Source organism: Chanos chanos, chromosome 2 (genome assembly GCF_902362185.1).
Source record: "Chanos chanos chromosome 2, fChaCha1.1, whole genome shotgun sequence".
Classification (NCBI taxonomy): Eukaryota; Metazoa; Chordata; class Actinopteri; order Gonorynchiformes; family Chanidae; genus Chanos; species Chanos chanos.
The window spans coordinates 41288469-41305952 of NC_044496.1; the positions used below are offsets into that span (position 1 = coordinate 41288469).

At 43.3% G+C, this 17484-nt stretch overlaps 1 protein-coding gene across 1 annotated transcript; it reads left to right on the plus strand.

The window, feature by feature from the left end:
* The first annotated feature begins 7501 nt into the window (after nucleotides 1-7501).
* Nucleotides 7502-16907, plus strand: n4bp1 (nedd4 binding protein 1). Its single transcript, XM_030766541.1, has 7 exons — nucleotides 7502-7914; nucleotides 10009-11564; nucleotides 14519-14649; nucleotides 15174-15270; nucleotides 15690-15797; nucleotides 16026-16136; nucleotides 16559-16907. The coding sequence occupies exons 1-7, from the start codon at nucleotides 7546-7548 to the stop codon at nucleotides 16881-16883; spliced, it is 2697 nt and encodes an 898-aa protein (XP_030622401.1). The 5' UTR covers nucleotides 7502-7545; the 3' UTR covers nucleotides 16884-16907.
* Nucleotides 16908-17484: the final 577 nt, after the last annotated feature.

A 17484-nucleotide genomic window follows, 5' to 3' on the forward strand; every position in this document is an offset into this window, starting at 1 on the left:
AGAGCAGCAGTTGTCAGACAAGATCAGCAATCGACGTCTGCAGAGGAAAGGGTCCAATTTGTCTCCCTAATCTTACACCAAATAACATTTGCATTCAGGCAGCTGCCTGTAATAAAGCTTGGCAGTTATGAGCAGCAGCTCCCGTGCATTACCATTAATCACAATTACAGAGAGCTTAGCGTTTGTCACATGAATATTTACAGTGTGGCTTGGGCCATCACACACTGTAAATTCATAAATCATCAGGACACCAGATCACCCAATTTATGACTGTTTTATAATTCATGATCTGCCTTTTATCCTCTGTTATATTTATTCCTCTACTTCTTGACGGGCCGAGAGGTGTGGAGGGGCGGAGTTGGTGGGGAAGAGGGTGTACGCGGTGAGGTGTCAATCATCTGACACATTTTGAATGTCGCATATGGGACATTATGCATGAGCTTGCACCCACACATGCACACAAACTCCTTTTCTCTCTCTCTCTCTCTCTCTCTCTCTCTCTTTCTCTCTCTCTCTCTCTCTCTCGGTTACATGCACACATATGCCACAGTTTTGTTTTCTCCACTTCCTCTTGCCTATGATAAGTTCATTCCTGCATTCCTTGCCTCTATATGAAGAGCAGATTAGATCTGATAATCGGATGGAAGCTTTTATCTCACCGCTCCTCCACAGTTAATACAATCTGCCGCTCACCTCTGATCATGTTCTCAAGAGCTCCCTCCGGAGGTGGAGGGATAGACTGCTGTGAGAACACACACGCACACAGGAACACACAGGAACAAGCACGCACGCACACACAGGAACACGCACACACACACACACACAGAGGAACACTCACACACACATGCATGCACATACACACACACGATCACAGCATCTGTGCATGAAGGGACGAGATGAATTCCAGTACAGAGAATAGCCCCCATGCTATGTTTCCCTTTTTATCTAACTAAGAGCAGCAGGTGAGCTGCATGTATTCTTACATGTGAGGATGAGACAACCAGTATCTATAAGTCCTTCCCTTCTTACCTTCCTCACATACTGTTACAGAGAGAAAGAGAGAGAGAGAGACAGGGGGAGGAAGAAAGAGTGGGCAGGTGATGGAGGAGGGTGAGGGGGGGGGGTTAAAGAGGTAAAAAAAAAAGTAAACGTGAAGAAGAACGAGAGAGATAGAAGAGACAGAAGAGGTGTGAGAGAGTGGAAATGAGTGACAATCACAGGAAGGAGAGAAATAGTATAAATGAGTGTGAGAGTGTTAGAGACATCTGTGCTTAACTATACACTATACATCTGTGCTTAACCATACACCTTTTTTTGTTTTATCACTGCTGTTTCTCCACTGTGTAATGTAACAGCTTGATGTGTTCTTTATTAGGTGTGTGTGTGTGTGTGTGTGTGTGTGTGTCTGTGTCTGTGTCTGCGTCTGCGTCTGTGTCTGTGTCTGTGTTTAATGGCTGAGTTAACCAGTGGTGTCCATACCACTCTACAGAGCTCTGGCAGGTACCCAGCCAATCAAATCATATGCGGTAAAGGATCCAGCCAATCAAAGTCCATTCCTGGGTCAAGTCAGCTGACCACATCACAACTGCAGAGACACCAGGTGCAAACAAGCTCTGACACTGGTCTCACACCCATGGAGAAGATTCCAAACCCAGCCTACAGCCAGAGCCATGGTCTAATGAACAACATGGTACAAGGGTGGCCAAGTTAAAGGATAGGTTCACTGATTTTTCATTATTCTCTTATTGAGTTTCTGCTTTAAAAACAACTCATCTCTCTTATTCAGATCTCTGCCTCATACAGTGCGCTGTTTTCAGCTGTAAGTTTACTAACTATTAGAATCTTAAAGCTCACCAATCAAAGCCAAGGGAATTCAACACAACAACATCGGCACACTTATGTTAAGGGGGGAGCGCAGTGATGAAAAAAAGAATCATTTTCATTCACAGGAGGGTTTGCTCTCCCCTAAATATGACTGATCAGTGCTTGGTTTGGTCTAACCACCCATACCAATCAAGGTAGTCAAGGACATTATACGATATATTTTAGCAAAAACTTTATGTCATATACCACTACACTGTACATTTAACAGTCTTATATGGACTGTACAACTGTTTGTTGTAGGTTATAAAAATACCCTGTCATTTTGCTGAAATCCACACTCAGCAGGATAAATGAAGACATTTTAAAACAATATGAATAGCGTTTTTACCGGCTGTACCTGCACCTTATCGTGAACACACTGCCGAAAACAGAAGGTGCTAAATGGTGTTTTGTCAACAGATAACAGGCGCAAAAAGGATTGCCATTTGTTTTTCTCAAATTCAAATACTGAATGAGAACTGAATTCTTTGCAGTGGAATTCTTAATGCGCTAAAGTGTGTGTCTGTGTGTGTGTGTGTGCGCCTGTGTGTGCCTGTGTGTGTGTGTGTGTGTGTGTGTGTGTGTGTGTGTGTGCATGTCTTTATGTGTATGTGTGTTACTGCGTATGAAGATGAAAAGGAGAGGGAATGCGGAGGTGGTTGATGGGCAAAAATGCAGCAAACATAACATGAAAGGAATGTCAACTGATTTCACTGAACAACTCCGACTCGCTGACCCCGGCAACAGGGGGCGCTCTCTTGCACCCCTGCGAACAATCTAACAATGCACATAGCTCTATAAAGTTAGACAAAGAGAGAGAGAGGAGAGACAGAGAGAGAGAGGGTGGGGTGACAGAGAGAGAGGTAGAAACTGAGTGTGTGTATGACATTGACATTAGTTTGCAGATATTACTGTCATATCTCCCAATGGACAGACATATTCTTGTCTCTTGTTCAAAAGACAACACACAACTCTCTCTTCAGCGAACTTTAATAAAGATGATATTCCCCCGCTCTGAACGTCTGAACACCAAATAATGAAACATATCGATCTGAGAATTACATTTCACTCAGTACACACTGTCACAAGAGAGATAAACCAAGGCAGAGAGAGGAGAGATACAGAGAAACTGGGAGAGAGAGCACCATCTAGTGGTTCTGCAGGGACACGCAGCATGTGAGAGAGAGAGAGAGAGAGAGAGAGAGAGAGAGAAATAGAAAAAAGATACATAAAACTGCAAAGAAAGACAGAGAGCACACACGTCTTTCTCTTTTGGTTGAATATTCTTCATTAAATGAGTTTTTCAGTGAACGGAACGAGTGTGGAAGGCTGGCCTTCAGTGTGGATGGAAGAGCTGCCCCTCGTCTATGTGTGTTGCCATCCATCTCAAGGCCTCAGAGCGGCCTTTCAACAGCCTTGCCTTTGTTCCCAACCCTCGCTCACACCTCCACTCCTGCACGCAAACAGCACCCACGCACACTCGCTCTGTTACTCCCTCTCTCGCTCAAAGATTGTTTGTAAAAAGTTCTACAGGGTTAACCAGTGAGTTCAGGGTTTGCTTTCTACACATTTTTTCAGTAAATGCAGAACTTACATAGTGATTTAAGAAATTTCACTCACCACTTGCCACAGAATACACTACTTTCCCTCTTTTTTTATCTCCAGCTTGGAGATGTTGAGCTCTAATGGGGATCTTGTAGGTCTCCTCCTTCCACAACAGCCACTTCAGTCAAGGGACCCCACACTTCCTCTAGTTCTGGAAAACCAGATAGATAGATAGATAGATAGACAATTATCCCCAATAGATCTGACATTGTTTTAAACCTGACTGACTCATTTTCATCATATCATCTTTAAAACTGATATTCAAATGAGTATTGGTGAGGTTATTTTTCTGTTAGTGAAACTGTTTGACACTGTCTCACAAATATATTGACACCTGCAAGAAGAGGATGAGCTGAGAGAAACAGTAAAAATGGAGAACATATGTACCAACCCACAAGTGTTTGGTCTTGCTCTCTGACCTCAAGTGTTTCCTTCCTGACTGCAATGCTGCCATACAAGTTCTTAACTGTACGAAGCTGGTTATCGTGTTGAAATATAGGAACTTTTTAAAGAAAAAATGTTTGCGCGATGGTGTATATCAAGTCATCTAAAACAGCTTTTTGTCCCTTGGCCATAATTCAACCAGTGTCCGTCTATCTCTGACCAGGAACTTCAACTTTACCCCTGCTCTGCTGTCCTCTTGCAGATTTTCCTTGTTTGTCATATTTCATCATAACTTTTTGACACTGCTGCTGGTGAGTCAGTGATTTTACTGTTTCTGTAATTGACATACCTGCAATTTAAATATCTTTGACTTTTTCAAAATCAGCTTTAAAATTTTCAGAATTTTGCTTTAGACTCTCACATTTCACAAGCCTGATTTGACCTCTATGACAGTAGAATAATAAAGGAATTAAGTAGTGAGATTAACAGGAAAGACACACGTGGACCTTATTTAGAAGGTTCAGATACCCCGATGAGATGTGGAGAAGAGACCGGCCAGACTCAGTTCAGCATTTCTATTACAAAAACACACGTAAAGGCGAAAACTGAAATAAAAGAACAGTGTCTGTTCTCACATAAGTCCACCCAATGAAACAGACAAGACAATCTTTTTTTATAACCATTTAATATCTTATCAGATCACTCTAGTCGACCCTTAAGTCATTTACATTTACATTTACCAAAATAAAATGCTTCTTCTTGTTCTTGGAGATGGAACATGGTGTAGGTTTGGTGTGAGTGATCTGGATGATTTCCCATTTCAGCTTCCCAAGTGTAAGGTACATTTGGGAAGCAGGACAGTTATGCCACAACACATCTCTGAGTGGAAATTGTATGGCTTATAGTAAACTGGCATGCATGCACATCTTAGCCCTATACACAATATGGAAATTAGCACTCACAAGGACTTGTTGAAAACTTCCCACTGGGCATCTTGGAATTTTCCACAGGCCTTTGCCCCTCCCCTGTCGCCTTGGGTGAATCCAAGCAAAGCACAGAGGGACCTTCAGGGGAAATAAACATCTGACTGCCACAGCACAGATTCACAGGGGAAAGTTCACTGATAGAGATTTTTCTTGATACTGGGGAAATTTCACCACTTCAAGAATCCTTTTTAAATGTGGGTCCATTTTAACAATTACCTCCTTTTAATTAAATATTCAAAACAAATTTCTGATGTGTTATTTCAACAGAGTAACATTTACCATTGTTTTAATCCTCTGAGAGGCCTATATCTATGTGTGACCTTCGCAACCTAGACAGGGTGAAAATAGCTCAATATCTTTTCCTGAAGGTCAAAGTAAAAGACGTTGTTTTGTCCCACCTCCTGTTAAAGCAAAAAAGAGCTGAATCAAGCACATCATACACAGGATGGAAAACATTTTGCAGACTAGAAAATGGCTTCTATCTTATTTTTAACCTCTTTAAATACATTTATTTTGTAATTCATTATTCAAATCGTACAACACTATCAAAGGAGTGGAATCTAAGCAGTTTTGCATGCATTTCTGGAGATTAAGTGTTTTTCACGAAGGAAAAAAAAAAAAGGTCTGACCAACAGGAAAAACTCTTGGAGTTACAGACAAACATCCAGGTAAGCGTAATACTAGACTGACATGTCAAAAAGAATTACATTTCATATGATCATTTCGTAATGTGACATTATTTCTGCAATAGATAGTCATTTTTGTGTAAACACTGAATGTTTACCCTGTCAGTCCACTGCAGAACGCAGAAGAGAATTGTGTATTAATGTTGCCATTATAGAGTAGCAGGTGGAAGTGAATCAGAGTTGCAACTAACAGTACTAACAATTAATTGGCTGAAAACTGAAGACAGTACCACGAATGGAAAACTGCCTGACACAGAATAACCTCCAGTTACAGTCTACGTTATGCACAATGTGTATGACAGACGGCAATATTAATCCAACATCTTAAGTGCTTCAGTAGCTGACAACTTATCAAAGGTCTTCAAGGTTGGTCCTCCCTCAGTGCCAGGTTGTCTGCGTGAGAATAAAGATAATGATAAGAAAGAGACTCCAAAGATTTCTAAATGTTATCAACTGCACAGAGGTCATCTTGATTTTGCACAGGGTTGTAACTCACTATGTTCGATCTAGATGTCCGTCACAACTCCTGCAGAGACATCTTAAAAGAAGACAGCATAGAATCCACACAATAACAAACCCATAAGTTCAATCTGATGTCGCCTAAAGGTTAACTATGTGACCCTAGTATGGCCCTAATGCCTCCCCATGAACTCTCACTCAGTGTTGGAGAGCTGCTCATGTTTATGCACTGTGTGCTTCTAATACAAGGATGAGGATACCAATAGATATAACAACTACTACAAAGCAAGCACTTAAAAGATTAGCATAATTATGAGGTTAAATATACGAATAAAAGACACATCACTCAAGAAGATCATTTTTATTAATCACAGTTGTTAGGTGACATGTCAGTGAGACCTACAGTTGATCTCCATTTCTACAGCTTCACAGTACTAAAGCAGTCCAAAACTGAACTCCAACTTTGACCCTGTCATGTCTAAAACATTTTACTCAAGAGTGCAGTCATGCCAAGGACTGCAACGAAAGAACTGGATAAATTCTTTGATTTTTAACTGTCATTTCATAATGTAAATATTTGAGAACACCTCCACAAACAACTTAAATAAAGATGAAAAGGATATGAGTAACGTGTTCTAAAATTGTCCTCAACACTGTTGGTTAGTAGTGAAATCAAACTGGTTGGACCAGTCACAGGCCAGCACTAATCTGGGTAATATAACTAGTCTCACATGCTGAGGGGACCTGGACCTGTTTACTACTTATTACTGTTATCACCAGTGGTTTTCCAATGGTTTTACTGGTATAACATGGTTGACGAGCTCATCCGCTCATCAACAAACCCAAAATCCCAACCCAATCTCGACTCCACACTAGTTTATGGAACATAATTCTGATTTTTTTTTTAACTGAATTCAAATTACAGAATTTGATCAAATTCAATTTCGAAACGTGACAGTTTCAAACTGTCCAGTAAGATTCAGATCTACAAAATTCCAATTTATGTTGGAGTGGCACCTCTCGCTCCATATTTGACCTTCTCTAAATTCACTTGCAATGTCTTAACACGATTTTGACACTAGATGACGCTGTTGCTCAATGTCTATAATTTTAACTCCTTGCGTATTTAGCAAGTGATATTTCGTAATATTTCGTTCTTGCTAGCTGCTTTAAAATTCGTAATTTTAATTCTGAATGCCAAATTTGTGTAAATTATTTTTTTAACCATCTGATCAATGTTTTAAACTACCTCCACCACTACTGCTTTAACCTGTTATGTTGCCTGAGACATTAAAAGAATGACAAAATTCTCATATTTTTCAGAACCACAACTTCCTCATTCTTATCTGAAATTTTATCACCCTAGTCTGTGCGTCGTGTTGCTGCCCGTGTAAAATACTGTCGTATGTTGATGACATCACTGGGGTTTTCCGGGTTGCGTCGAGTTTTCACAGATATGTGTGTGTGTAAAAAATTATCTCAATCATACTCCCCGTACGTACTAACAGTCGAAAAGGAAGAGGTCAGGAAGAACACCATGAAGGGGGGAAACGACTCCTATTATGAGGAGTTCTTCAAAGAGTAACGGAAAATACAGACTTAGATATTCCCAAAACAGCAGAATGTCAACATCCAGGCCTCTCCTCGGGATGAGACGGATCACCGAGGAAACCTGCGCGGAACCTCCGGGAAACCGACGCTCTCCCTCCGCTAACAAACCACAGTCCGATTTGCTGACTGTAGATGAGTTTACGGTGCCAGAAGATAAGGAGGCCGATCTGAAATGTGCCAAGCCCCGAGTAGAGCAAGTTTTCCAAGTGGCTTTTACAATTATCGGTCTTTTGGACTACACCGGAGCCCACGGAAGTAAAGCTTCAAGGCAGATTTGGCTGCAGCTAAAGGGGAAGAAGGAGGATGTGTCGAAGGCAAAGGTAAAGTTAACGAAACTTTCTGAATTTCATTGTATAAACAATTCATGTTTAACTTAGTCTGACATTTAACTGTGTATATGCGTGTTGTCCAAATCTCCCTAATAAATTATGTTGTCGCTATTTGTTATCACCGGTTTGTTTATAGTTGCATTTCAGTAATTGTTGTCAATTACATGGAAAGAAGAGTGTGGAAGAAAAAAAATAACTTCTGTTTGAACACATTCGGTCAACTGTGTGTATGCTGTCTGCATTTTCTGTCTCTTTCCCTGTGTCACACTGCTTTGCATTCTTCAGCGACCTGTCATACTAATGTCAGCTGCGCTGCGCTTACGTTGGAAGATACACACGCACCATTGTGCGGATCACAAACACACTTTCTAGATGTCTCAGCAGGCCTGCTCCGGTGACTGATAGTGTTTCCCACATTGTTTTCAAATGACCCCCTTGTGACATTTTTCTCTCTTGACATTTCCCGTCAGCGTCTCATGGAAAAAAAAAAGAAAAAAATCACATATCACAAACATCACACCCGAAATGATGGTTTATTAAACGATTTTGTGCTTTAGTTCTTCCTTGTTGTGGTCGTGTCCGGGACAAACGTTTTTGTTTACACCGACTCTGAAGTATAAATGTAAAAAAGTGAAACGGAAACTGTTATTACTGGTACCAGTAAGTGCGGAATATCCGCTACTGGAAACCCCGATAGCTCTGACAGTTGCGTTTTATCTCCTCAGAGCACTTCGTTCCTGTTTGAGCATTAGTTACTGGATCGTGTCATGCTGTGCTGAGTACATGTATCGGTATTTTGTATGACTATTGTGCATGGACATCCACCCATGAATTGTAGAAATGTTTGTCTGACTCATGAAGTCACACATGCTCAAAACCTCAGTCTCTTATTTCATGTTGGCACACGTGGGACTTTCTGCGGTAAGGTCATACTCTTATTTTACCTGTTCACCACAGTACATGTGATGCTGCTGTTAAGTCTTACATCTCATTGGTTTATGAAACCAATGCACACTTCTGCTTCCGTTCCCATACATCAAAATAATTCGGAAAGCTGATGAAAGCCTCGGAGGCTTCTGACTGACACCCGTCTTTGCTTAGTCAGACTGGGGGGCACCCCAAAATCATCTTCTTTACAGTTTCAGTCCACAGTGAGTGCAGCTGTTGTTATCTTAGTGAACGGTGCCAGTAGTACACACGTAAGTTACTGTAAGAAGAAACCTCAGTGAAAACAAACAACTCAGCATTGTAGTTTCGAACCATCCCTGGTCCTCCCCTGCAACACCCACACAGGAGGGAACCACACAGAGAAGTATGTGTTGGAGGTTTGTCACATTTTGATGACAGTCCGTTATTAAAATTCTCTCTTTCTCTCTCTCTCTCTCTCTCTCACACACACATACACACACACACACACACGCACACACACACACACACACACACGCACATACACATGTGCACACAAATGCTCGTCCTCATTTGTGTGGCATTCTTCAGTATTTCCAATCACAGGGAGTCAGTCATTCAGGTGTCTTATCTGTTCTCAGACACACATTTTAGAACTGTTTGACATGCTCCATGGTCCCATCTTTCATCATGTATGTGTCTCTCTGTGTTCACATCTTAAACAAATCTATAGAAGGCACAGGGAGAGGCCCCTGGTATTCAAACTCACTCATAATCAGACAGACAAAACCAAGAATAAGCACCACACCCTGGGTGTCTCCTCTGAATGCGTGGGTGTTATGTAATATATTATCAAAATGTTGGGCTCAGCTCTAGCATGGCGCAGGGTCACAGGGGTTTAGTTAAGGCTATGGCTGCTTTTACATGGAAGACTAGGAAACACTCCCTTGTCTGCCTTTATGATCACATGTTAAATATCACTGCTGTGCTTTGGCACAGGCATTGCTATGTTTTTCCAGTGTCTTTGTTTTTACCTAATTCAACATTTTCATTTACGGAATTGACCCTCTATGCTTGTGTGACACAGAGCTGCCTGCCAAAGCCACTAATGCAGTAATATGGATGGTTTGTTCTGCAAGGGTGTTTCATGAGTGTGTGTGTTTGTGTTTTTCTTTGCAGGAATATGTTAAGGGTTTGTGTGATCCTGAGTTGCAGGAAGAGGAACGCTACCCCACAGACATGCACTGCATTTTTGCCGGCGCCCGCGGCCTCTTCCTGGACCGGTTGCTAAGAGACACCAGCGCCGAGGTTCAGGTTCTGGAGCCGGGCCTCCTGAGGCTTTTGGGACGTGCAGAATCAGTTGTCATGGCGCAAAGCAGAGTTCAGCAGTTTGTCGCGTTATTCCAGGAAAAACGCAGCTTGCCCGCAGAAAGAGAATCGGCGGTCAAACGGACCTTTAAGACGTTTGTGGAGGACCGGGCGGATAAATACGCCATGGAACTGCTCCTGCTGCCCAGTGCGCTGAAGGAGGAGCTCTTGGGACTAGCTCAAAGTCCCACACAGCCTGGTGGGACTGTAGACTTGGAGCAGGACCGTTCTCAGACTAGCACACCAGTCACTGATCTCTCCAACCGCATCTTAGACACCACCTTCGAGGAGAGGCCTACTCTCCCACCACCCCCACCTGACGTGATCCTCAACGGACGACCTTCTTACAAGCGCCGGTCGTCCGAGAGTGAACTTAGAGACACTAAGAGGCAGTACTCGCTGGAGCGGCGGGAGGGAGAGCAGGAGAGGGAGCAGAGACATCATCGCGATGGCAGTCAAACGCGTGCCAAAACGCCGGGAGTCAAGCCAGACACTGCCACGATGGCACTACAGGACCCCCGCGAGGGATCAGAGGACGGTGAAGCAGTCAGTCCTGAGACGAACCTGCGCTGCTTGGTCAACTTCTTCAGGACCATGGGTTACCAGCAGGAGGTGGTGGAGAAGGTGATACGTGAGACAGGACAGACAGAGGACACGTTTCTTCTACTTGAGCGAATCGAAGAGGAGATCAAACGGAGTCATGGAGGAGCGCGCGGCTCCACCCGTACACCTGACCCCTCGTCCTCCTCTTCCGCCTCCAGCACCATCTCATCGTCCACAAGGCCCAGAGAAAGAGACAAGGTACAGAACAGAGCTCTAGCAGACATCAAATTGAAAGAGAACATTAAGCCCCCCAGCAGTAATGGATTGGCCCAGAAGAGCCCGGCCAGCAGCAGAGTGCTGCTTCCAACCACGCTGAAGAGGAGCAATGGACTACAGAATGACATTTACGAGGTCATCACCATCGATGACGGCAATGACACTATGGAAAGCGTATCCGAAGCCAAGTCCCGGACAGTGGGGCCTCTGGACTTTAAAACAGACCCCAAGATGGACTACCTTCCACGGGGAGGCAGTCAGACGATGGGTCCACTGAGGATGGAGACTGTAACAGCCCTCAGGAGCGCCTCCTCCCAGGGACTCCCTATAGCCCCAGAGACACGACCTGGCTGCTCATACCAGACCTTGTCTGGTAGAGTACCCTTGCCCCGCACTGAACCTCCAGCACCCCCGAAACCCGCACCCCTCACAGGGGTCTACCGCTTCCAGCAGTCCCTGCTGACACCGTATCGGCTCGTGCTGCCAAATGAGCCCGGCAACCCAGAATTACGGCACATCGTCATCGACGGGAGCAACGTGGCTATGGCGTGAGTTACAGTCGAAAACTTACTCGTCACCGCACGACAGCAGAGCTCAAGCCCCGGCCTGAGAGATTGATTTATGTACAAGTTTAAGGTCAAGTCAAATGTGAGATCTCTTAATCAGTGATTGACCTTCAGTTGGGTGGCACTACACGCGTAGTTAACACAATGAACGAAGGTGTTAGGTCTCAGAGGAATAGTAATATTTGGTCTGACTGATGTGTGTTTATCTGTGACAGAGCCACAAAAGGTTACATAGTCATTTCCAGTAAGTCTGCTTGGCAAAACGTGTGCATGGGTTCGTGTTCATGTATATGTGTGTGTGTGTGTGTGTGTGTGTGTGTGCGCGTGTGTCCACGCACGCGCGCGCGTGTGTGACAATGTGTGTATGAACACAAGTCGTTCAGGTGCAGCGTGTGTGTGTGTGTGTGTGTGTGGGCCGCCGCATTTGTTTAAACCATGGGGTCTCTGCCCACACTCCTTTACTCACACTTCCTCTGTAGAGATAAATCAGCTGCTTTTGTCTCTCCTCCCCTTTTTTCTCTCTGTCACACTCACTCTCTCTTTCTCACTCTTTCTCTGTCTCTTTCTCTTTCTTACTCTTTCTCTGTTTGTCTCTTTGTTAAACCCCCATTCTTTGGCGGGACTTTGTGGGGAGGTTTCCTGGACATTCTTCCGGTAAAGAGAAGCAGGAGTGGGACTGAGCAGTGGTACAGTCACTCAGCTGAGGTTAGAAGGGCAACAGGGGGAGTTGGAGTGGGGTTCAGTTTCATCACTAAGAGAGGTGTAAGAGGTTTCAAGGGATATTGTGTATGTGGGAGGACAACAACAACAAAAAAAAACCCTTCACGTTTTCAAATTCTCCAAAAGGCATCGAAAGACTACTTTTGAAGTCAGAAAAAACATCCCCTTTTGGTGAGACCTTTTAGGTGGGAAGATTGTATCTGACAGACACCTTTGGAAGTTGACAGATTTGTGGGCAGGTAATTTTTTTTTTGCTTTTTCTCTACACTTGAGTTATCTGAAGAGGTGAGATGTCAGGTTAAATCCAGAATGTGTCGATTTTAATCGAAACCACCCCCTCCCCCCAAATCCTCAGTGACCTCGAAAAATAAAATAAATATTCTTTTAGTTGAAAAACGTCACTAGCTTCATATTGTTCGGTTTAGTTACGTCTGCAGATAACCCTCAAGCTTACCCAAACATGAGTTTCGATGTGAGTAAGTAAATGGTTAGGTCTCAGGGGTAGAACTTCATTCAGACAGTTCAGTCCATAAATTCACGTCATTTATATGGCGTCATAAGAATTCCTGAAAGTCTGTCAGCAGTTCTCAGACTGTGTTTTCATTCAACTTTCCATTGCAGTCACAGAGTTCACCACACAACAATGAAAAACCCGTTGCCAAGGCCCAGCTGGTTTCTCACACACACACACACACACACACACGCACAAGCACACGCATGCACACACACACACGCACACACACACATTCTGCTTTGTTTCCTCATTCATAATGGAGACAGCTGTGGTAGATGTTCAAATCTGCATCATATCAGGAAGTTGGAACTGCCAGTGCCTTATAATGGGTGGTTTTGTTTGACACACTTAATTGTCATATGTGTGTTTTGTATATCACTAAGCTGTGATAAAGCGACCGGGGCTTTGTCAATAACTGATGGTGGTTCTGTTACCAGTGGCAACAGTAACACCGCTTTTGCAGATTTTCAGCTGCTGTAGATGAAGGTGTAAAACTTAGTACAAATTCCTCTGATGTCTCATATAGCCCTGTTTGGGATTTTGCTGCTGTTTTTTTTGTTTAGTATATACATTGCATACATACCAACCTATTCAGGCTTCAGCTCAGAGCCAGTGCATTTTCATTATATGACGGTCAAATTCTCAACCATATATTTCCTGTGAATTTCAGCATATGAAGTTCAAACATGAAACCAAGATGGGTCTTGGTTTGTTTGTTTGTTTGTTTGTTCTTAAATAACTGTGTTTTGAGTGGCAGTGCACATTAAGTGCACACAAGGCTGTTTCTCCCACTCTAGGCGAGTTTGAATGATTTTTGTTAGTGTTGTTAATAGTTTTAACACACAGCTGTTTCTTACATCCCTCCAGTCACACAGAAATCAGATCTTAATCAGGTCAGCAGAGCAGGCTTTGAACTTAGTATCTACAGAGGCAGGGAGAGAGGGTGCAAGTCAGAGGTGTGATACCAGGTTTTTTTTTTCTTTGGTAATTTTTTTGGTCAGAAATACAGCCGACAGAAATGAGAGGGTTTTTTGCATATTTAGCAATATACATTTCCAGGCTGGGCAAAGGTTATTTTACTGTTTCACGTCAACGGTGGTAGATTTAGTAAGGTTTCCTGTTTGAAATCACTTTCTCTCATGAAGGGAACTTCCCTCTGACCCCTGAGCGGCTTAGAAGAGTATGAAGAGTGTGTGTGTGTGTGTGTGTGTGTGTGTCTGTCTGTCTGTCTGTCTGTCTGTCTGTGTCTCTATGTGTGCATGCGTGCACATACTTGTGTGTGGATTCTAATGTGTGTTTCAGCGTCGGTCTTGTCTGTGTCTATCACATGACGGCATCGTATGCATTTGAAAAGTTAAGCATGTGTGTGAAAAGCAGAAAGATCTGTTGCTGACTGACTACTCGGCTAAAGTGCATTTGGGAGACATTTATCGTTCTTGATCTTGTTAGATGCATTTGTATGAGACAATAGGTCCTTTTCTACTCATGAAACAATAAGATCCTTATAGCCATCATATCTGACACTTTTAAAATTAAAATGAAGGTACACTTTTTGTATTCAATTCTCGTGAGCTCATGTAATAACTACAGATAGTCCTGTGTTTCATTCATTTCATTCATTTCTGTTATAATTTTCTCTTTTTAATCTCTCTCTAGAAAAAAAAAATTGTAACTTTTCGACATTGGGATCTTTCCTCCTCAGACACGGGCTCAATCGCATTTTCTCCTGCCGGGGAATAGCAATCGCCGTGGAGGCATTTTGGAGACGAGGCCATCGGGAGATCACCGTATTCGTGCCACAGTGGAGACAGAAGAGAGATCCTAACATCACAGGTGAGAGAGGAGAGGAGTCAAACGTTACAGCCACACAAACCCTCTTGTTGAGCTGAGTTGACCTGTTTCTCTCGTCCAATACATTTCATTGTACCGTTGACCATTGTACCGTTGAACTTGAACTTAAACATAGTTTGTAGAGGAAAGAGCATGTGTACGGTTAAATGAAAGCAAAGTTTTTAAAGTGAATGAGAAATACACAGATTAGAGTTAATGATCTGTAGCCCACTGGGGGAGAGGAAGATAAAGTAGAGGGGTTTCCAAATCCAAAAGTCCTACTGGCTCTGCGTTTCTGCCCAGAGAGAACACAAGCCAGTCTTCTCTGTCTCAGCCTTACATTAAAACAAGGACACATACCAGCAGTGTTGTCTGGGAGACCAGATTTACATACCCGCAGATTTAAATACTGTATAGGATCTGTCATTGGAGCCCAAAATCAACATGAATGTTTTGTATGTGAATATCAGCAACGGTGTAATATTTGATTTTGAAAATGGTTAATATTGTTTGACCATCTGTTTCAGAGCAACACTTTCTGAATGAGCTGGAAGACTTGCGTCTGCTCTCCTTCACACCCTCCAGAGAAGTGTGTGGACAGAGGATCTCCTCCCATGACGACAGGTACAGCCACATGAACACATCTAAGACCAAAGACTTTCAGCATTTTGTTTGGACAGTCCTAACTTTTAGTACAATGACAAGTTGTCTTAGTTAGGAATCTCACTTCCTGAAATGTCCTCACACATACATACACGCACGCACACACACACACCATTGATCTATCCAAGTACTAATATGAAAAATATGCTAAACTGACCTCAAACTGTCTGTCTGTCTCTCTGTCTTTCTGTGTGTCTCCGTGTCTCTGTTTGTGTGCTTGTGCGTGTGCTTGTGTGTGTGCTTGTGTGTGTGCGCTTGTGTGTGTGTGTGTGTGTGTGTTTGTGTGTGTGTTTGTGTGTGTGTTTGTGTGTGTGTGTGTGTGTGTGTGCATGTGCATATATACATATACACATACGTGTGCATCTGTGCTCTCTCTGTAGGTTTCTACTGCATCTGGCTGAGAAAACAGGGGGTGTCATCGTAACCAATGACAACCTGAGGGAGTTTGTGACCCAGTCAGACGCTTGGAAAAGAATCATTCAAGAGAGGTGAAACATTAAGCACGTAGACCTAACTCTCGAAATTTAAGTAAAAGCCAACATCACAGCTAAAATACAGAGGTCTTTAACTTCTTTGCGTCACTACACTCCTGTGCCCTCTCAGTAAACACATAATAGGAACTGAGAAGTGAGAAATGACTGTCGTCACACTGGCTCTCTCACACACACACACACAGAAACTGTCAAACTTACCTTGTCACGGTGTGATATCTGCAGACTCCTACAGTTCACCTTTGTTGAAGATCACTTTATGATCCCAGATGACCCATTGGGAAAGCACGGGCCACCGCTGGAGGTATTCTTACGGAAAGATCACAGAGACAGCAGGTGGGCGTGGGCGTGAGTCTCGGCGCATGTACGAGAAAGCAGTTCATATATGAGAAGAGAACTGACGGGAATGTGGGTGTGTTAGACTTGAGTGTGCGCGAGCGTTAGTGTGTGGATGCGAGCGTGGGTGACCGTGTGTGTGTGTGTGTGTGTGTGTGTGTGTGTGTGTGTGAGAGAGTAGAGCAGAAGTGAGAGAAAAGAACTGAAGGCCGCATGTGCATGTGTGTATCTGTGGTAGTTTTCATGAGTGAGACAACAAATAAGCCTCAAGTGTAGAATGCAGGAGTTCTTTCCTCTGTTCTGGTGTTCTGATCCTAAACTAACAATGAAAAATTAATAACAAACTATTTTAACCTGTCTATAAGCATTGTGCCAGAAACTGACTCTCATGATTGACAGTATGTTTTCTACGTGCCTCCCAGACACACTCCAGTTACCCCATCACTGCGATCAGACCTCCGCACCACCCATCCAGCCTACGTCCAAGCCCTCCAGTCCACAGCTCACTCCCCCTTTCCGCCGCAGTCCAAACCGCCGTCGCACTGGCCTCACTCCGGCCCCCCCGACTGGCACCCCCCTCGCCCCTCCTCTTCGCCGCCCCCTCAGCGCTCGCCAGCGGAGACCAGCGAACTAAAGAGGAAGCTTTACGACATTTTTCCCGACCAAAAGCAACGCATCGACCGCATTCTAAATGACAACCCTTACATGAGAGACCTCAACGCACTGTCAGGCCTGCTGCTTGGATGAGCGCACACACACACATAAAAAAACAAAAACAAAAAAAAAAAACAGTCATGACAAAGCAAAGAAAACCAAGACTCGCGCAGGCAGAAAGAAATGTAAAAAAAAAAAAAAAAAAAAAAGGAACGCCTGTCTGTGAGGAAGTGGTGTGGACATACTATGGAGGACTGTGAGCTTTTTAGGATTTTTGTATTCAAAAGGATATTACTAAAGGAGCTGCTATGAGTGATTTGTGTAAAGGACTTGATTTCTTTGGATTATTTCAGATACAAAAAATAACAATCACGGAATCCTCCAGCCCGCCCCACCTCCCGTGTTCCTGCAAGCACAATTACTACACTTAGGTTTCAAAGTCCCTCACCAAAATATATATGAATGTTGGGAAAAATGTACAGTCCTTGTGGCGTATATGTTCAGTGTACATATTTATGATGAGTTATCTTCCCTTGTAATTTAATGCTTTTTTTTTTTTTAAGTGTTCAACAAAGCAGAATAGTTGTGTTTGAGTGGGCTGTGCTTCAGTGACTTTTGTGGATGGAGCGCCCGTTTTGCCAAAATAAAATACACTTTTGGGGGTTTTTTTTTTTGTTTCCATAGAAGAAATGGG

Bases quoted from the DNA above. Each gene is read 5' to 3' on its own strand.
- n4bp1 (XM_030766541.1), top strand. From the start codon at position 7,546: ATGAGGAGTTCTTCAAAGAGTAACGGAAAATACAGACTTAGATATTCC. The intron at 11,565-14,518 runs GTGAGTTACAGT...TTTCCTCCTCAG, and splicing joins GGGAGCAACGTGGCTATGGC to ACACGGGCTCAATCGCATTT. The intron at 14,650-15,173 runs GTGAGAGAGGAG...CATCTGTTTCAG, and splicing joins GAGAGATCCTAACATCACAG to AGCAACACTTTCTGAATGAG.